General features: G+C 38.2%; 1 protein-coding gene across 2 annotated transcripts; it reads right to left on the minus strand.

Annotated features, from left to right (window-relative positions):
- Positions 1–11,803: 11,803 nt before the first annotated feature.
- On the minus strand, positions 11,804–14,716 carry LOC128734270 (eukaryotic translation initiation factor eIF1). 2 transcript variants are annotated; one of them, XM_053828356.1, is made up of 4 exons: positions 14,498–14,716; positions 13,363–13,520; positions 13,105–13,300; positions 11,804–13,041 (listed from the first exon to the last, which is right to left on the minus strand). In XM_053828356.1, the coding sequence occupies exons 1-3, from the start codon at positions 14,523–14,525 to the stop codon at positions 13,154–13,156; spliced, it is 333 nt and encodes a 110-aa protein (XP_053684331.1). In that variant the 5' UTR covers positions 14,526–14,716; the 3' UTR covers positions 11,804–13,041; positions 13,105–13,153. The 2 variants fall into 2 exon arrangements, with proteins under 2 accessions (XP_053684331.1, XP_053684330.1); XM_053828355.1 differs by having other exon boundaries at positions 11,804–13,300.
- Positions 14,717–18,225: the final 3,509 nt, after the last annotated feature.

Here is an 18,225-nt window from a genome sequence, read left to right on the forward strand (position 1 = left end):
TTATTTGGTATTAAAGTTATTAAAATCGGGTTTGTTGTTCAAAAGTTATTTAAAAGAAAGAATTTGGCAAAATGACGATTTTTGGGCCCACCATATCTCCGACCAAGGCAAGAATACAAACCTAAAACTGTTTTGAAAACGTAAAAATTTACAAAATTCGAACAAAATCGGAGCATTCTTAGGTTTTAATACATCTTCTTTTCATGAAATTACTGAAAAAATATAAGTAAGTTGTTATTGATTTGAGTAAGTACAAGTAAAAGTAAGTGCCAGTTAGTTTATATTGTGATCCTACACCTCTGAGCCAATTTAAATAAACATCGTTGAACAAATTTTTGAGTTACGTCTTTTTAAAGTTTTATGGGGCATATTGCTCATATAAAGTAAATATTGATTTGATTTTTGCAACATAGTATTGATTTTTTGCAACATATGCCCATTGGCGACCATCTTGGAAGTTTTAAACTGTATTTGGGACCATCCGGGAATGCTCCGGATTAAGTTGCCGTCGAGGGAATGACTACTGTACGACCTGAATCGAAACACATCATGCGTGATCTCAAATCACACTAGAATTTAAAAACAAGATCAATGGAAGCTAAATTAGCTATTTCGAGCCATGTTGGTGATATCTGAATATGTTCTTGGGAGTCCTAGGAATCCTCAGGCTAGCGGCCAGTTTGAAACATGAACTAAAACTCATCGTGAGAGACCACAAGTCACACTACAATTTGTAAACTAGAATAATAGAAACAAAAGCAATTATCTAGGGTCACATTGCTCATATCTGGACATGTTCGGAACAACTCCGGTAACCCCGAGGGAAGTACAATAACGCAATATGGTATACTTTTTTATAAAAAAAATCACGTCTGGAATTGGTCAATGTGGTCCCAGGTACATCATTTGGCTTACATGTACCTATCTTTAATGTGATTACATGTTTAATTTGAGGTGTCGTATTATGAGTTTTTGTTAATGTTCGAACTAGTCACTTTCCCGGTGGTTCACGAGAGTCCCCGAAACTTGCCCAGATATAACCAACGTGGCCTTAGGTGGTTGATCTGACAGCCATTGATCTAATTTTTAAATGCTAGTGAGATTCGAGGTGTCGCTGATGAGTTTTTATGGCCATTTCCCTCAGCGCAATGTAATCCGGAACATCTGCGGATAATCCCAATATCGTTCAAAATTCCTACCATGGTTGCCAATGGGCATATGTTACAAAAAAGTCAATGCCGGCTGCGATTTATGTTCATCGTGGAAGTGTTATTGATGATTGTTTTTACTTTACACGAGAAATCTGCCGTTTGAAAATTCTAAAAGGTGTAAAACAAATATTTCTCCAACGATTTTTTTAAATGGTCTCAGAGGATGACAATACAAACCAACTGGCATTTACCGTTTTGATGGCTTATTTTTTTTTAGAAACGGTTTGTGCAACACCGTGACCATTCTATATTGATTCATATCAATTTAATTTTCTTGAATAAATTCCATTAATTATTTTTAAATATCTTTACACCGGTAAAACGAATTTCTATGAAATTTTGCAGATACATTTGCAGTGCTAAGACCTTCCACATCATACTAAAATCATTGAAACTACATAAATTATCTTGGTCAAAATCGCTTTAAATTATTGTAAATTTTAATTGCTCATAACTTATAAATTAAACGTCCAATCAAAAAACAATTCAATAGTGATCTATTACCTTTCAAAAGAGACTAACAGCACAGAAATCGGTTTGGCCATCATTGAGAAACAGGCGATGATTATTACCTTGTCAAAAAAGCGTGTTTTGACGTTAAGCGTTAAGCGTAACTTTTAAACTACTTGTTGGTTTTATTTTTATGATAGCAAGAGCTTTCATTTGGTACAAAGATCGTTAAAATCGAGAAAATCGTATCACGTAATTTTCACATTTTTGCTTATAAGTTTTAAACGAATCACGGATCGGATCGGAAATCGGATCACGAAATAATTCAATAGTGATGTACTAGACAATAACACCATTCAAACCAATGTAATAGCGGCGAATGTAATAGTGGTTCAGCCATCTCCGAGAAACAGGAAATGAGCTGCACAGCACCCCCCCCCACAAAACACACACACACACACATTGCTCAGTTCGTCGAATTATATCGATTTAATCTTCGAAACAGACACTGAGGAAGCCTGCAAGTCGTAGGCGAAATACGTATCTATCAAGAATAAAATATACCTAGTAGAATTAAATTGGATAAGTTTTCTTTTTATTTAATTTCTAACATATTTGCACTTTCAATCCTATAAGATACTATACATGCTTAACTTATTACAGATATAAATTCAATACTCAAAATGAGCAAAATGACTCATGATTTCAGGATTTTTGCTTATGTTTTATGAAAATACACCATGAATAATAATTATGATATCCCGACCTTCTTTTGGTACAACACAACACAACACAACACAAGATCATGAATTTCACGGTTTTGTGCTACCTGATAGGGGAATTGTGTATAACGTGCCCCCCCTGGCCAATGTGCCCCCCCTTCGTTTTTCGCTAAACAAGCGAAATCAAAATGCAAAACCACCCAGAAACCATAGTATTTGATGGAACTAGCCTACTATGCAAGTATGACAGTTGTCATATGCTGTAAAAACAAAACAAAAATAAATTTGTTTTTGAGCAGCTTCCGATGTAACTTTTGCCGTCATTTCCATAAGCTATTTTCTTGTCAAAATCTGTAAATAACCGGTTGTTGCGATTCGATTGCGTAAAGTGAACTTCAAAAAGACATCCCTGCCAAAAATAACGGTATGAAACGCTTGATTTGCTTTAGCATTTAATATTTTTTCAAATAAGTAAAAGCAGGCCAATATGCCCCACTTGCGGTGGTGCAATTTGCCCCCCTTGCAAATGTGGCTATAAACATAGGTAAACAGATCTAAGTTGAAGCCAATTGCCATGATTTAATTCAATTAGTATTGTAGAGCAACCGTGGTGGGAATAATTTATTACCAACGTCCAAATTCTAGGTAATTCAACTACCCGGTACAAAACGCCACAGCTGCGGTATAATGTGCCCCATGCAGAAAAGAAAAAGTGCACCAGAAGGCCGAAACTAGGTTTATTTTACATAAAATAACGATATTTTGTAAAACAAAGGAAATAGTTTTACTTTCTACAAAATAGAGTTGGTCTGTCACTGGTAGAAATACTCAAATTACCGCATTGGGCATATTATACCGCAGGTGGGGCATTTTACCCCGCGCAGACGAGAACCACAACATTTAGGTGCTTTTATTAAATAATTCCTAGCATGTTTATTCCACAATACTAAAGGAAATAAACAATTGCAATTGGTTGTCAGCTTAAATACCAACATATACACGTAGTTGTAACGGTAATGTGGGGATGTATAACGGAGATATATCCATTTATTCTTAGGGGGGGCACATTATACACATTTCCCCTATGACTTGACAGCAATTCAAAAAAGACTTGACTTTTTGACTCTGCTTTATCGACAGACTTCACGGTTCACAGCTGGCTATTAAGTACAGGACAGTTACGTGGCTAGTGCAACCAGCCTACTGACTCTATCTAGCAGCACCGTCTAGTCGAGATTCGAACATACGACGACTAGCTTTTCAGACCAGCATCGTTCCTCGAAACCAACTAAACGGTTATTCACAATTTTTTGTTTTCATGACTTTATTCATGGTGGGCCCTATTCTCACAGTCACCTCACCTAAATTTTTCAGGTAAGGTGACAATTTGCGATTCTCACAGTCACCTAGATGACCCCGCTCACCTGGGTGACTGTACAAATCAAACGGGGAGCTGTTAGGTGAGGCAAGGTGACTGTGAGAATAGGGCATGTGAGGTGAGGTGACTGTGAGAATAGGGCCCAGTATGATAAAACAGAACTTTTTCGAATACAACGCCGCTTGGTGAAAAACTTACGAAACTTTCTTCACCGATTGAAAGATCCTGGTCTACTACTGATCAACCTTACTGGAAACAGTAACCTTGCTTTTAGATTTGCGACTTCTGACACGGCTGAAAAATTGGCGACGAGATCGAGTTGAATGGAGACGGCTGCTTGAGAGAACCACCCGGCTCTATGCTGCTAACGATAACGATGACAATGGCGCTTATATAAGTTTTTATACAGAGTGAATTTTTTTTGAAGGCACCCCCTTGGCCCCTACCAGGGAAATTTCTTAGCTACGCCAATGTGTACATTTACAGACAAGAAATGTCAGATTCATCTCGTATGGATTTTGTTTACGTATGACGAAAGGGGTCCCTTACCCTATTTTTTAAAAGAGTAATTGTGCCTGGCCCAATGTTTCGTGTTATTATTTTTTTGACGTAGGACTACTCTTACGGCAAGGTTTTTAGAAGGAATATTTAGAGTGTCTGTCATTCCAAAAAATTTAACACGGTGATCTGGTTTTGAACATTAAAAGTTCAGCTATTTGCTTTTATATTTGCGCAGATTTTAGATAAAAAAAATTGAACAAATCTCGCCGTACAACATACGGAGATTATTCATTTTGATTAAAGCTAGATCAAGTTGATGTCCTGAGAATGTTAAAGAGTAAAACCAATCTTCCTTTTCAACTAGGGCTGTCTAACCGGTAGTACCGGTAGTACCGAAACCGGTAATACCGGCCAATTTTTGGATACCGAAATACCGGTTTTGGAAAGGCAAAAAACCGGTATTTCCGGTATTTTCTAATTTCCTAGTTTTTTTTAGTTTCCTTATTCAAAGAAAAAATAAGTTGGATAGAAGATTGTAAAACTCATAGAAAAACATCTTCGTGTTAATGCTGACGAGATTCTTCGACTATTAACAATGAAGAGGGTGAAACTGTGGATCAAATAATTATACCTCTTGAACCCGTTTAAGGCATAGTACAGCATCTTTGCTGAATGTTTCATGCAAATGTTTCATTGTATAAGCCAGACGTCACGTTTCAATTTATTTTTGAACAACTTGATATTTAGAAGCCACCAAATTATTCTAAGCTTCAAATAATTTAGGAAACAACATCAGGGCCCGCCAACGTCGCTTACAATATTAAATACAATAGTCACTCAACAAAGAAGTCAGGGACGGGAACTATCATTAAAAATCGTTACTGATAACTATCAGTAGTTTCAGTACGTTACTGATAACTATCAGTAAATATCAGTAATTTTACCCATCACGGCATTGTAGCAACAAAATAGGAAATTGTAATACCGGCATTATTTTTTGTAACTTTACATTGTAATTTATCAGGTGGACTTTCTGGGGTCTCGCGCAACTACCGACCAGATTTTTACCATCCGACAGATCTTGCAGAAATGTTGAGGGTACATCGTGTCCTTGCATCACATCTTTATTGATTTCAAAGCAACATACGATACAGTCCATCGAGACTAGCTAATGCACGAAACCGGTTTTCCGGATAAACTGTCGCGTCTAATCAGAGCTACATTTGAACGAGTGATGTGTTTTGGACGTTTTGGGGGCACACTCGAGTCCCTTCGAGACGCGGCGAGGGTTGGGACAAGGTGACAGCTTATCCAGTATACTGTTCAACATCACTCTTGAGGCGGTGTTCCGACCAACGGGTATCGAAACGAGAGGCATGATTTGCATCAAGGGTAGTAGTATATGAATCACGACATACTTTCACTGCTTGAGAATCCCGGAGTCTCTCATCTATATCTGACGAAAGTCGGTAGGCTACGGTGGGCCGGGCACGTCGTAAGGATGCCGGACGGCAGAGCAACAACAGTTTTTTTCAGCAACCCCACCGGCACCGGAAACACGAAGATTCAACATGCAAGATGGCTTGACCAAGTCGAAAGTGATTTATGACTTTTGAGACGACTGTTAAATTTGTGACGAATGACCCTAGATCGAGTTGAATAGAGACGATTGCTTGAAACAGCACGAGCCACCCCGGTTCGAAGCTGCTGACTACAACGACGACACATTGTGTCACTCTCGTCTATCGTACGCAACTACCGACCATTAACTTTAATCCAAATGATTTTTCTAACGGGACGACGTAACTGTATCAGTAAGCATCAATAACTGCGAAACCTTACTGATACTTAGCGATATTATTGCTTACTGATAACTATCAGTAATTAATGATAGTTTTCCCATCCCTAAAAGAAGTAATGAAACTTCAGTTTCAACTGCAGCAACGTTGATTCGTTTCAAAACTTCAATCAGGCACCATGAAACGATTTTCACTTCACCGTGACGACCGGTTTTAAAGGTTCATTTGTATTCTTTTATCAAATATTCACTAGACGGCCAACAACTTTGAATGCAATTGAATTGAATTTGAGTAATATTTCTTACAATTTAATGCATATTATAATTAACCTACTGCCAGACGTCGTCATTTGTTACAGTCATTAACTTCAGCTGAAGTTTGCTTGAAACGTTCTGTTCAACAAATGAAACAAGTGACTTCATGTATGAAGCGAAGGTACGAGAAAGTCAGCTTCATTTATTTGTTTTGACGACTCCGGGTCGTGATTAGAATACAAGAATCTTTGCGCTTTTTGAGCAATCGTTGTAGGAAACAGAGATTGTAGGAAACCGAGGCATTCATTATAGCGGAAGCTACAATCCCGGGATATTCGTAAATAGTTAAGCGCGTGTTTCCCTAGTATAAATTTGAAGAAATGAAAGGCAAATTCATGATGCGCTTAGAGCCGTTCATTAGACTTCGATGAAAGCGGAAGTTTTTTCAATTGTTGGAAGTGTTGGCAACAAAATCCTTTCAAGCAAGAGAAATAAATCGCTAAGCGTACTATATCTGCTTAAATTCTACTTTGCTAAGCAACAATACTGAAGCTAAAGTTTGAAAATAAAGAAATTTACTTTAGTTTTTTCAATTGTTAGAAGTGTTGGCAACAAAATCCGTACTAACAAGAGAAATAAATCGCTAAGCGTACGATATCTGCTTGAATTCTACTTTGCTAAGCAATAATACTGAAGCTAAAGTTTGAAAATAAAGAAATTTACTGAAAAACATCAACATTTCTAGTGATTCTGAATAATCTGCCAATACCGGTATTTTACCGGTACTACCGGTATTTTCTACGCCAATACCGAAATACCGGTTTTCATCTAAAGAGTCGAATACCGACAGCCCTATTTTCAACCGATTTTATCGTTTAAATATTCAACGCAGTCCAATTCGATGTCCTGAAAGTGAACAGTTATGGAAAAGTGAATCGCCACTTGTAGCTCAATTGTATCCAATATACTGCAATAAATTATTCAAAACCGATGTCTTGCACGAAAACATGGTTGACGAAATATTCATGCATGTGACATGCAGCAATTCTCAAAGTGAGGAAAAATTAACGACTGTCTGATCCAAAAATAGGTTTTGGGCGTTAGATTTGTTGCTTTATAGCTGGGCGCTGTGGCTTACGCCCTTTAGAAAAAAATATCGCGTTTATGTGTAACGAAGAGTAACGCTCTAATATGTTAAAAACAATAAATAGGCAGTGCTGTCTCTTGTATTTGGACTCTTCCAGCAAAAAGACGTATTTTTTTTAGGTCGCTGCATTCTGTTGATATTAAATATCCGCTGTTTCTATAAAGTGTTTTATTTTCGTTCGGCCTTAATAGCCAACATTATTAAAAGGTTTAAGACCTTATTTACCTTGAACCCAATCCTCTCTGCTTTGCGCTTTAGTCTAGTGTACTATTGAGCCACTGTCACAGATGCTCTGTCGATAATATCCATGTCATCTTCAAAGCAGACGATTTAACTAGATTTGTTGAAGATCGTGCCCCGCGTGCGATGACCGCTCGGTTCATAACACTTTCGTCTTCATAAATAACACAGCAAGCATTGACGAAGCCCTCTGTGTGATTCGAATGAAGTAGACAATCCACTCGAAACCCGAACACAGCACTGTGTACCACCCATTGTAGATTGGATATGTTTGCCAATAATTTTCCATAGCTCTTTTCGGTCGATGGTATCATATGCGGCTTTGAAATCAACGAACAAATGGTGTGTAAGAACTCTGTATTCACGGCCTTTTTGGATGATCTACCGCAGTGTAAATATTTGATCTGTTGTTGCCTGTCCTTCAACGAAGCCGGCTTAATAAATGCCCATAAATCTGTTCGCAATTGGCGATAGACGGTGGAAAATGATTTGGAATAGCACTTTGTAGGCGGTATTGAGTACGGTGATCGTTCGATAATTCTCACAATCCAATTTATCGTCCTTCTTGTAGATTGCGCAGATAACCCCATCCTTTGGAAGATTTGGTTTCGCTGCATCTTCTTCTGTTTGCCTTCCAACGTTCAGACGTGAGTCACTGCGCACCTTGGCCGTCCGCGCAGCGTTCTCCTCTTCCTTCACCGCCATGCCTCATACATTCATCGTTAAGCCAATCGTTCCGTTGATCTCGTACCACATGTCCAATGGAAGCTCTCCGCTACACTGCTAATGATTGTTTTGATGGTGTTGCAACAGTCATCGAGAGGGTCTTCGTCCAGCTCGTCCTCTTCCGTCAACGCAACTTTGAGTGAGTGCGAATTGTTTGCGGCGATGTCTGACTGCTTCAGCCGGGAGAGATTTAGCCGCGGCTGACATCGATGATACAGAATGTAGTTCACAACAGAGAGCTTTGGGTGCATCTTAACCATCTCCAGGTAGTGGTCCGAGTCAACGTTAGCACTTCGATAGAATCTGAGGTCAATGATTTCTGAGAAGTGCCGACAGTCGATCAATACGTGGTCGATCTGTGATCCTGTTTGATTTGGTGACCTCCGGGTGTACTTGTGTAGGAGTCTATGCTGGAAGAAGGTACTACGTACGGCCATGTTTTTGGAGTCGACAAGCCTTAGGCCCATTTCATTGGTCAGCGGGTGTGTGCTGAACCCTGAAATCACCGGTTTGTGTTCCTCTCCCTGGCCGACCTGAGCATTGAAATGCCTGATAACGATCCTGATATCATGTTTGGGGCAGCGGTAGTATTCACGCTCCAACTGCGAACATAGATACGCCATACTTCGCAAATTCAATCGTCAATAAGCTGGTTCCTGGTGGCAATATGGTTTATTAACCTATGGCGTTTGTAAATAACACTTGTGTAAAATGAGAAGTATCACCTTCTATGATACCCAAGTAACCAAAAGTTCCGATGGCAGTTTTTCTCTGGATATACTGAAAATGGCCATAGAAGAGACCAGAAAGAAAATATTCTCACCAGCAATATGACAGTGTCTAATTACGATCCATCGTAACGTAATGGACATTCATATATTACGTAACCAAGACATCGATGATTTTTAACTCCCCTGCTCCAATTCGTGACACGATTTTGCATAGTGGATATACAACTCCCGCTCCCCTAAGTGCGTTACGTAATATATGAATGGTCTTTAAAGAAGGCAGCCCTATCGGATCCAGACATGGAATATCAACTGCATGAATAATATAAAAAGTTTAATTCGTAATTTCTGTTACGGGGCTCATAAATTATTTTATTTTTTATGCGTATATTCATAGCAAAAGCATTAAAAATCGCAAGTCGGATTATCATTTGCATATTCAAGTCAAAAGAAACTCATATAAATCATTAAATTCGTTCAATGTCCAAAAAATATTGCTTGTTGCAAGTTACCCCGTTTGAGGGGTTACTAGTAACAAATTAGTTAAAGAATTCTACAACAGCCAATATTGATCGCATATTTTTTCTTAATATGTGGAATTGTTCTATCCTAGACCTAATAACTTTATGTAAATTAAATATCCTCAAATGTAGAGTATGTTGCAGCTTCGTCGTAAATGCCTATTCCCGTCCTATCCAACACAAATTATTAAAAATATCAGCATTTTTATGACACACAAAGCAAAACTAGTTATTCCCTAATATTTTATTTTGTTGTCTATCATACGCGATCAATCAAAGTGAGCTGAGACCTATTTAAATGCTTTTTATCATAAAAGAAGTCCTACCAGCCAAATTACCTACGTTTTATCCTGCGACTAAGAAGAAAATGTCGACTAATCGTTTTAACTTTCGTCATTCATAAATGAAAATAATTCACGCAAGGCATTGTCGTTATTCTACAGCCAGGAAAACTTGCCTGACCTGTAGAAATTTTGCATTTTGTCATGCCGTCCTATACAAATACATGCGCGTTAGCTTCGTAAACATTATTGCGATCTAAAAGTTCGGACGATAAAAAATTTTGTTGGACGGATTTTAAGACGGTGCGACGAATTTAAGAAATAAAGTCAGTTGCGTAATTTCAATAATATGCTTTAATAATCGCTTTTCAGTGATTTCAAAGTTCACGGAACGGAAGGTAAGTGTGTTTTAGTCAAATCAGCACAAGAACTTTTGGAGTATTCATTAGATCCATCCAACAAATGATGAAAATTAGAATGGCTTTACTTACTACGACGGGAATTAGAAATACACCCTACCACAGAAAAGTTTTTACTTGCAATCATAGTTGAGAATTGTTGCAAGTTACCCCGTTTGACGGTACATTGTAGGAAATGTTCCTAAAATTCAATTCATTTGCATTCAAAGTTGCTGGCTTTCTACTGAATAGACATGTACAAATGAAACTGAAACCGATCGTCATGAGGAATTGAAACCTGTTTCAGTGTCGCTGATTGAAGCCAGTTCTCAAGCGAAGCGGTGCTGCTTTAGTTCAAACCGAAGATTAAGTGCTTCATTGTTGAGTGACGATTTGCAATTGAAGGTGACGTTGTCGGACCCGACATGGTGTCGTTGTCGGTCTGCAGTCCATAAAGGACTACTGGCCTAATTAGCGTTTTGTACATCATCAGCATTGATCGAAGCGTCAGCTTGTACGCGTCGTTGAATCTACTTACATGTATTATTGTCGGTGGTTACCAGGGATTCCAAATATATGAACTCATCAACCATCCCCAGTTCATCGCCGTCAATACCCAGGTAACCAATAAGCATTAACATAAGCAGTAAATCAGCCGCTTATTGGCATATCTGGCATTTTATACTGCACGTTGTTGTATATTAGCTTTTTGACTGCATAGGTGTTGTAAATTGGCATCCAAAATTCTATTCAAATTCGTGTCAATAATCAGCTGCAAATGAGCATTGTCAGCACTATAAGGTTAGCAGTAAAGTAGCCGTATATTTTGCCAAAATAGCATTTAAGCAGCATTTAAGGTGACTTCAGTCAGGAGGTCAGTTTGGAGTCGAGTAGTACACCGAAATCTTTGACGCAATCTACACGTCGTAAAGATATGCTTGACAGTCGGTATTCGAAGATTATCGGATTCCGCTTTCTGGAGAACGTAATCACTTCACATTTATCGGGGTTCAATATTAGACGATTGTTTTTACATCATTCGGCAAATATCGACAGCTGGTCCTGGAGTGCGAGAGTATCAGGCGAGTCATTTGCTTTTGCGAACAGTTTTAAGTCGTCGGCACACGCAAGCCGAGAACCTTTGAGCGTTATGTTGACGTCGTTAAAATAGATAAGGAAAACCAAAGGACCAAGATGGCTACCTTGCAGAATTCCAGAGAAGGCGGTGAGTGAAAGCCTGCGAAATGAACCCATCGATAGATACATTAACGAGACGATTCGACAGATACTTCGGACTACAAAGGACGCTCCGGTCGAACCTCTGAGGCCACTGGGTCCATTGAAATATCTTTTTTACAATAGTTTACTCTTAAAATATGAACATGGTGGCAAATTTATTATTCTTTTCGGATTCTTTTAGTAGTCAATAACAGCAAAATTTGTTCATTTGGTTACGTGTATTAAAATATTCATATTATTTTATGTGAAACAGTGCTATTTTGACTACATGATTTTAAATTGAGGACAATAGCTAAAACATTTAACATAGGACAAATCAAAAATGAAGAACCGGGTATAGGTGAGAATCGTGATAAGAAAAGAAGAATCGAGCAAAAGGCTTAATTGAGGAAATATTCACAACTGTTCAAATTTACAACTGGACATAATTTTTGAAAATTGTGCACTAGTTTACCTATTTGTTTGTTGACAACTGAAATAGAATACGCCATGATTTATTTTAATTTGTACGCAAACTTTGCTCGTAGCAATTGTTTCAATACAAACTAAAGGAAGATCAAGTCGTACCCTAAATCAAAAATCACTTAGCTAGGAAAATCCAACATCAGCTAAGCATTTTAAAAAATTGTAAAAAGTGTGCCATATTGGAATCCAAACAGCCTAAACAGCGATGCGTCACGCTATCATCCTAGCGGTTATTATTAAACTACGTGTTTATAAAATGCTTTTTCCGTTAAAAAACGAACCAATCATTAAAGCTACGTAAGGATTTTACAGGGGAGCTCAGCGAAACAGGAAGCAATAGGAAATTCGTGTCGATTGTTTTAGTGTGTTCACTGTAGAATGTGCAATCTGTACTATGCAAAACCACCTATTCTAACAAGTATTAATATGGACACACCAACAAAAAACAAAGACTACTTAAAGACGTTTTCCTAAACACAAATCCTTTATAGTTGGTCGACATCTAATAATCAATCGAATAGGTATCAATCGATCTTAATCTTTGTTCATTAGCAACATGGAATCGAGATGAGTTTGTTATAATTCAGTTTAATTAATTGATATCATGATTTATTAAATGGTTTTTACTAGTCATTATATAATCATCTTGAGTAACTATTACTTTCCATAACGCCTAGCTGCGTAATAGATCATCGATAACTTGTAGTCGTGATTACTTTCTCTGCAGTGAATTTCAAGCGACATTCACATTTACTAACTCATCCGATCCTCATCTTCAACTCACACTCGCGTCACGGCAACGATTTCCGGTTAGCAAACGAAAAGCTGAGCCATGGGGGATTAAATTTATTGCATAAACACATAAGATTTCTTGTTTGTTTTCAAATATGGATTATTGTTACTAGAGCTGATGTGGTTTTTTGCTCAATTGAATATCTCCGTCTTCACCCTGCTCACTTCTTATTTTGCTGCTGCGTTCAACTGCGGTTTATGATGTCGTTTAAAAAAAAGTTATGAGAATACTATGCAACCTAATGCACTTACAAACACGCGCGTACTGTTGCAGTTTAAGACTCCTATTCTTATTGCGCTCTTAGAAACCGTGCACCTTAAGCTGGTCCGGTTTCGCCAAGCCCGACTTTGTTAGCCACTGGCAAATGTTTTCGCGCTGATCACCTTGCAGCTGGAGAACCTCTCCGTACTCGGGATGCTCAATCACAGTGCCATTGCAGGCAAATTCCTATTACAAGAGGAAAGTTTTTATTTTTCAGCCCATCTGCAGTGTGAAGTATCGTCGCTTACCTTCTTACATGCCCGTACAATCTTTTTCAGGTCATACTCCGCTGACAAACCTTGGACAGTAGTTAGTGTTTTGCGACCATTTCTCTGCTGGATTCTTATGTGCACGAGTCCGTCTTGTACATCATCATCTGCACCCTTTATTGCATCCGCAAATGGGTCTGTAACAGAGCAAAAAGGAAGACGCAATTCATTCAATCAATTCGAACAGCCATATGATGAAGTAACTGTTTGAGCGTTTAATTAATATAAATTCATTTCTGTATTCACTGATATAGTTTTAGATATATTCCGAAGGCATTGTAAATTATCAATTTATTTGTCGCTTCAGCAGAAAATATTAGGTATTAATTTGGGTTTTTTATGAACAGACAAGTATATTTCAAGGTTGATTAGCAAGCGACTTTTTAGTGAAACGTACGATGAAGAGCTTCCGTTGCCCAACATGGAGCATACTATTGTTAACATTGAAAACTGTCAACTAAGCATAATTGTTGGATAATTTGTAAAGTCGAGCGAACGTACATATAAATTAAGCATTTCAGGTTTTAAATATTGCTTCTTCTAACAAGGCCTAATATGCAAGATACAGTTTAGATAGTATATGTATAAAGAAAATATTTTCATATAATAAACATGATTAGAATTTTCACCGTAGTAAAATCGAAAACTTACTGTACTAAAGATTAACAGAAAGTGGGTAGTTTTCAGAGTTGCAAAACATGGTACATTTAATCATACTTCACAAGTCTAAACGGTCTGAGCTTAATGTGGTCGATAAATAGGTAATTGTAATTATACATAAACCAACATCGCTTTCTAGCGCCGCGATTTGCGATACGTCGTAAAGCCTCAACAAATGAGTCAGCCAATTCTGAAGTTATTGACGTGCTCCAAAATAAATACGCAAAGGTAATGTTGGTGCAAGTTTTAAGCAGCAAGTAAACCAAAATCGTTATCAAGATTGTACTTTTGAAAGGAACATCTGCAAAATCAACCAAACGCAGAATATTGACAGTATCATTGCTTGAACGGCCCTACACAAAGCGGCCATCTTGAATCATTATGACTAGCAGCAATATACGACGGGGATTTTTTTTTAATGAAAGCATGGAATGGAAGTGAAATTGTTACTCACCGAATGTATTTAGATTCTGGATGGACATACGATAAACAAAATTTACACGGGAAGAAAATTAAGCCCTGCGCTGTCTGCAGACGTTTATGAAACTCGCTTCCTGGTTTATCAGGGTCGTAAATTCACTGAAAGATTGAATTTGTGCGACAAGCCTGTTTTCAAAGTATAATATACGAGTACGAAACGAATCACACACACAACGCGTGGCCGCTAGCTGTCTTCTCTTCAATTTGACTGACTGAGTGACTGAAGCTGAAGCACTGAAGTGAAGTTTGCACCTTTCCAAATAGTCCGAAACTTCACTACTGCCCGAGGGGTTTCCAGTACGGTGTACAGGTGCGCAGTAATTAGAAATTACTTTAGTAATCTTTTACATCTTTTACGGTCTTGTTTAAGCGGGGTACGCTGGCGCTGCTGAAAAGTAATGGCTAAAAAGATATGACAAGAAATGCTCAAGAAATCGATTTCTTAAGCAGTACGCACCTCATAAGAAATATTATTATACGTCCAGATGGCGCAGTTTCACACGCAAGTGAATTGAAACCACAGAGAACAGATTAACAGGCTCGAAGGAAGTAATCGATTTTTTGTGTGTAAAATCTGTCGGTAGCGCCCTCCAGAAATAGTTTGCCAAACGCATCAAAAAATATCCATGTACCTTTATGGGCCCTATTCTGTAAGTCACGTCGAGTGTCACTTTGCTCAACTAGTCGACTTTTGGTATTATGTAAGTCACACGCGACCCGATTTTGTCGAGTAACTCGACTGAGTCCACCGCCAAAAAGCAAGTGACTAAACGGTTAGCAAGTGACGGCTGGGCCAGCTTTGTTTTGGTCGTGCATTGAGCCGCTATGCTGCCCGTTCTTCTTGGACTCGACACTCGACAGTGACTGAGTCGAGCCGAGTTGCTCGACGTGACTTACAGAATAGGGCCCTATCTAGAGTGACTATATACAGAGTGGCGGCAATGTCAAAATTGGAATAATTATCTGTCAGTGTCATTCCAATCGAGCAGACGACATATCCAACTCGTATGCAGGAAAGAGAAAGAAAAACCTTGGAAAAACCGCATTGCATACATTTGGGATGACATGTCTCCACTCTGTATATAGTCACTTTACCTTTATCAATATTTCTTTGTGCTGGAGTTACATTAGCAGCGACATAGTAGCACATCAAGATTTAGTTTGCCACTTACTGCTCGAGGGGTGCTCTATTGAAGCATTACTCGTAGATTTTTTTTTTAAATTCTATATTAGAGAGGTTTTCAGCCTGCGGCTGGTTCGCCTCTTCTAACTCGTAGATTACATAAAAAAAAAACCTTTTACACACTTTTTGTCAATTACCTGGTGGTCTGTTAACAGGCTCGAAGGAAGTAATCGATTTTTTGTGTGCAAAATCTGTCGGTAGCGCCCTGCAGAAATAGTTTGCCAAACACATAAAAAAATATCCATGTACCTTTATCAATATTTCTTTGTGCTGGAGTTACATAGCAGCGATGGCAGCGACATCAAGATTTAGTTTGCCACTTAGGACTCGAGGGGTGTTCTATTGAAGGATTACTCGTAGATTACAGAAAAACCTTTTACACACTTTTTGTTAATTACCTGGTAGTCTGTTCTCTGTGGTTCACGGTTTTTCGTTGGATTTTCTTTACACTGGCAATAAATTTACTCAAACAACCCGAGTTGAAATGAGATGAATTTTATCTATCAAATAAAAGCAAATGAACATCAAAAATTTATCCAATTTTAACTCGGACAGAATAAACAATATTCTCATCCTCACCTTATATGCTCTCATTGAGCAAAAAAGCTATCAATCCGTCAAATATGAAATGGTTCGCATTCTGAACTGATTGTAACCACTCAAGGAGAAATAACAATTGAACTGTTTTTAACCAAAAAGTTAAAAATTTCGCGAAATGGTTCACAGCCTAACAGGCTCGAAGAAGGTAATCGATTTTTTGTGGGTAAAATCTCCCAGATAACACAAAATCGTAATAGAAAGTTCATAATAAATCGTTTTCATGTCAATTTCACATTGGAATTGTATAATAATTAGAATATGTCAAATCGAAGTGAACAATAAGTTGTTTTGCAGTTGTGCGTGCCTTCATATACAATTCATGACTGTGAATTATAAAGCAGTATAGACGATTGCAATATTTGATTATATCTTAATCATATATTCAGGAATATTTAGTTGCGTGTTATAAAAACTACGCAAAAAGAATTACAAATAATTGTCAAAGCTTTCGCACGTATATCGCCTCCACTTTGGTACATATATGTTCTTACTTTTTCGTTCAGATATGATTTCGTATATCTCAGTTGCAATCGAGATATACAAACCAAATGGTTTACTGGGCTACTAGTCGCGTCCTCCAGCAATAGTTTGCCAAACGCATAAAAAAATATGCATGTACCTTTATCAATCTTTATTAATATAGGGCAACAGAAAAGTGAAACAAGTTATTTGATGACGGGTGATAATGATGACAGTAGTCCGATATTCTACATTAGATCACCGATCGTTATCAGCGGAATAGCAATGTTCGACCCCCGTTCGTTTGACCGTTTTTAATCTGAACACTTTTTAATTTGAACCCCGCTGGTTTGCACGACGTGCAAATTAAAAATTGTTCAAATGTCATTCTCAACATGCCATCATTTGCTTATGCAGACAATGCACATAAATACGATTTGTTGAGGGGCTCTGTAGCCGCAAGGTTACCGAGTCTACTTTGGCAAGCGAATGGTCGTGACTTCGAATCTTAGTAGAATCAAGCCATTCGATGTTCAAAATGACTTTTAGCATGGGTTTATTCTCAGGCCCCTCATTTACCCTTCCTTAATGCTGCATTCTATGTTATCCCGATAAGGCCTATTGACAGGGCAAATTGAGACCCTTATAGTTAAATGCACTGGTGTGCAGTGCCAGGGATGGCTATAATTGGGGACAGCGCTATCATGTGGAACAAGGTGGGTAAAGTAGAGAAAGCATTGAAAGAAGGGTAAAACCCAATTACACACAAGCACGCATGAAATTCAATAAGCATATCGCTCACTCAATAGCGATTATAGCAAATAAATGCAGTGCTGGTCATACAGCAAACACCCGGGCGATATCACAATAGATCTAACTATACTAGTCGCAGTGATGAGTCCATACAAAAAAAAAACACGATTTGTTTGTACTAGTCTATCGTGTTTAATATGTTTCATATTGCGCTTTTCCAACGATTATGATAGAAATCCGATCGGAGTATGAAATATTCGCTGCTTGCAACTACCAACTGAATCAAACCACCAAAACAATAACAAAGAGTAGGGCGGCCAGTTCATACAAGTTCCAGAATATTTAATGTTGCCAGTTGTTCAAATTAAAAACTAACCTCGTTAGTTTGCATGAGGAATCGTTCAAACGAACGGGGGTCCACTGTACCATCATTACTTTGCTGCTGCCTCTACTGCCGGTGGACTGCAATTTTTATCCCGATTTAGATTCCGTGTCCGTGTTGTTTACTGGTTTTCTCTTTTTTATATCCTTCGAGATCTGAGGATGGAAAAACCACTGACGAACTGACATGACACATAGAAGAAAATCCTTTAAAAACCATCGTCCTACACATTTTGGTTGCACACTAGCACCCTCTGTTATGCATGTCGCGGAGTAGCCTGCATTTTCAGGGTTTTATGCTGTAGAGCTTTTACATTTGTATGGTT

This window comes from Sabethes cyaneus, chromosome 2 (assembly GCF_943734655.1).
Source record: "Sabethes cyaneus chromosome 2, idSabCyanKW18_F2, whole genome shotgun sequence".
NCBI classification, from domain to species: Eukaryota; Metazoa; Arthropoda; class Insecta; order Diptera; family Culicidae; genus Sabethes; species Sabethes cyaneus.

What these genes read in the sequence shown, in the direction of transcription:
- LOC128734270 (XM_053828356.1), bottom strand. Translation starts at nt 14,525, where the DNA reads ATGTCCATCCAGAATCTAAATACATTCG. An exon ending in CCAGAATCTAAATACATTCG is followed by an intron (nt 13,521 to 14,497) that starts GTGAGTAACAAT and finishes GCTCTGTTACAG; the next exon opens with ACCCATTTGCGGATGCAATA. An exon ending in TTGTACGGGCATGTAAGAAG is followed by an intron (nt 13,301 to 13,362) that starts GTAAGCGACGAT and finishes CTCTTGTAATAG; the next exon opens with GAATTTGCCTGCAATGGCAC.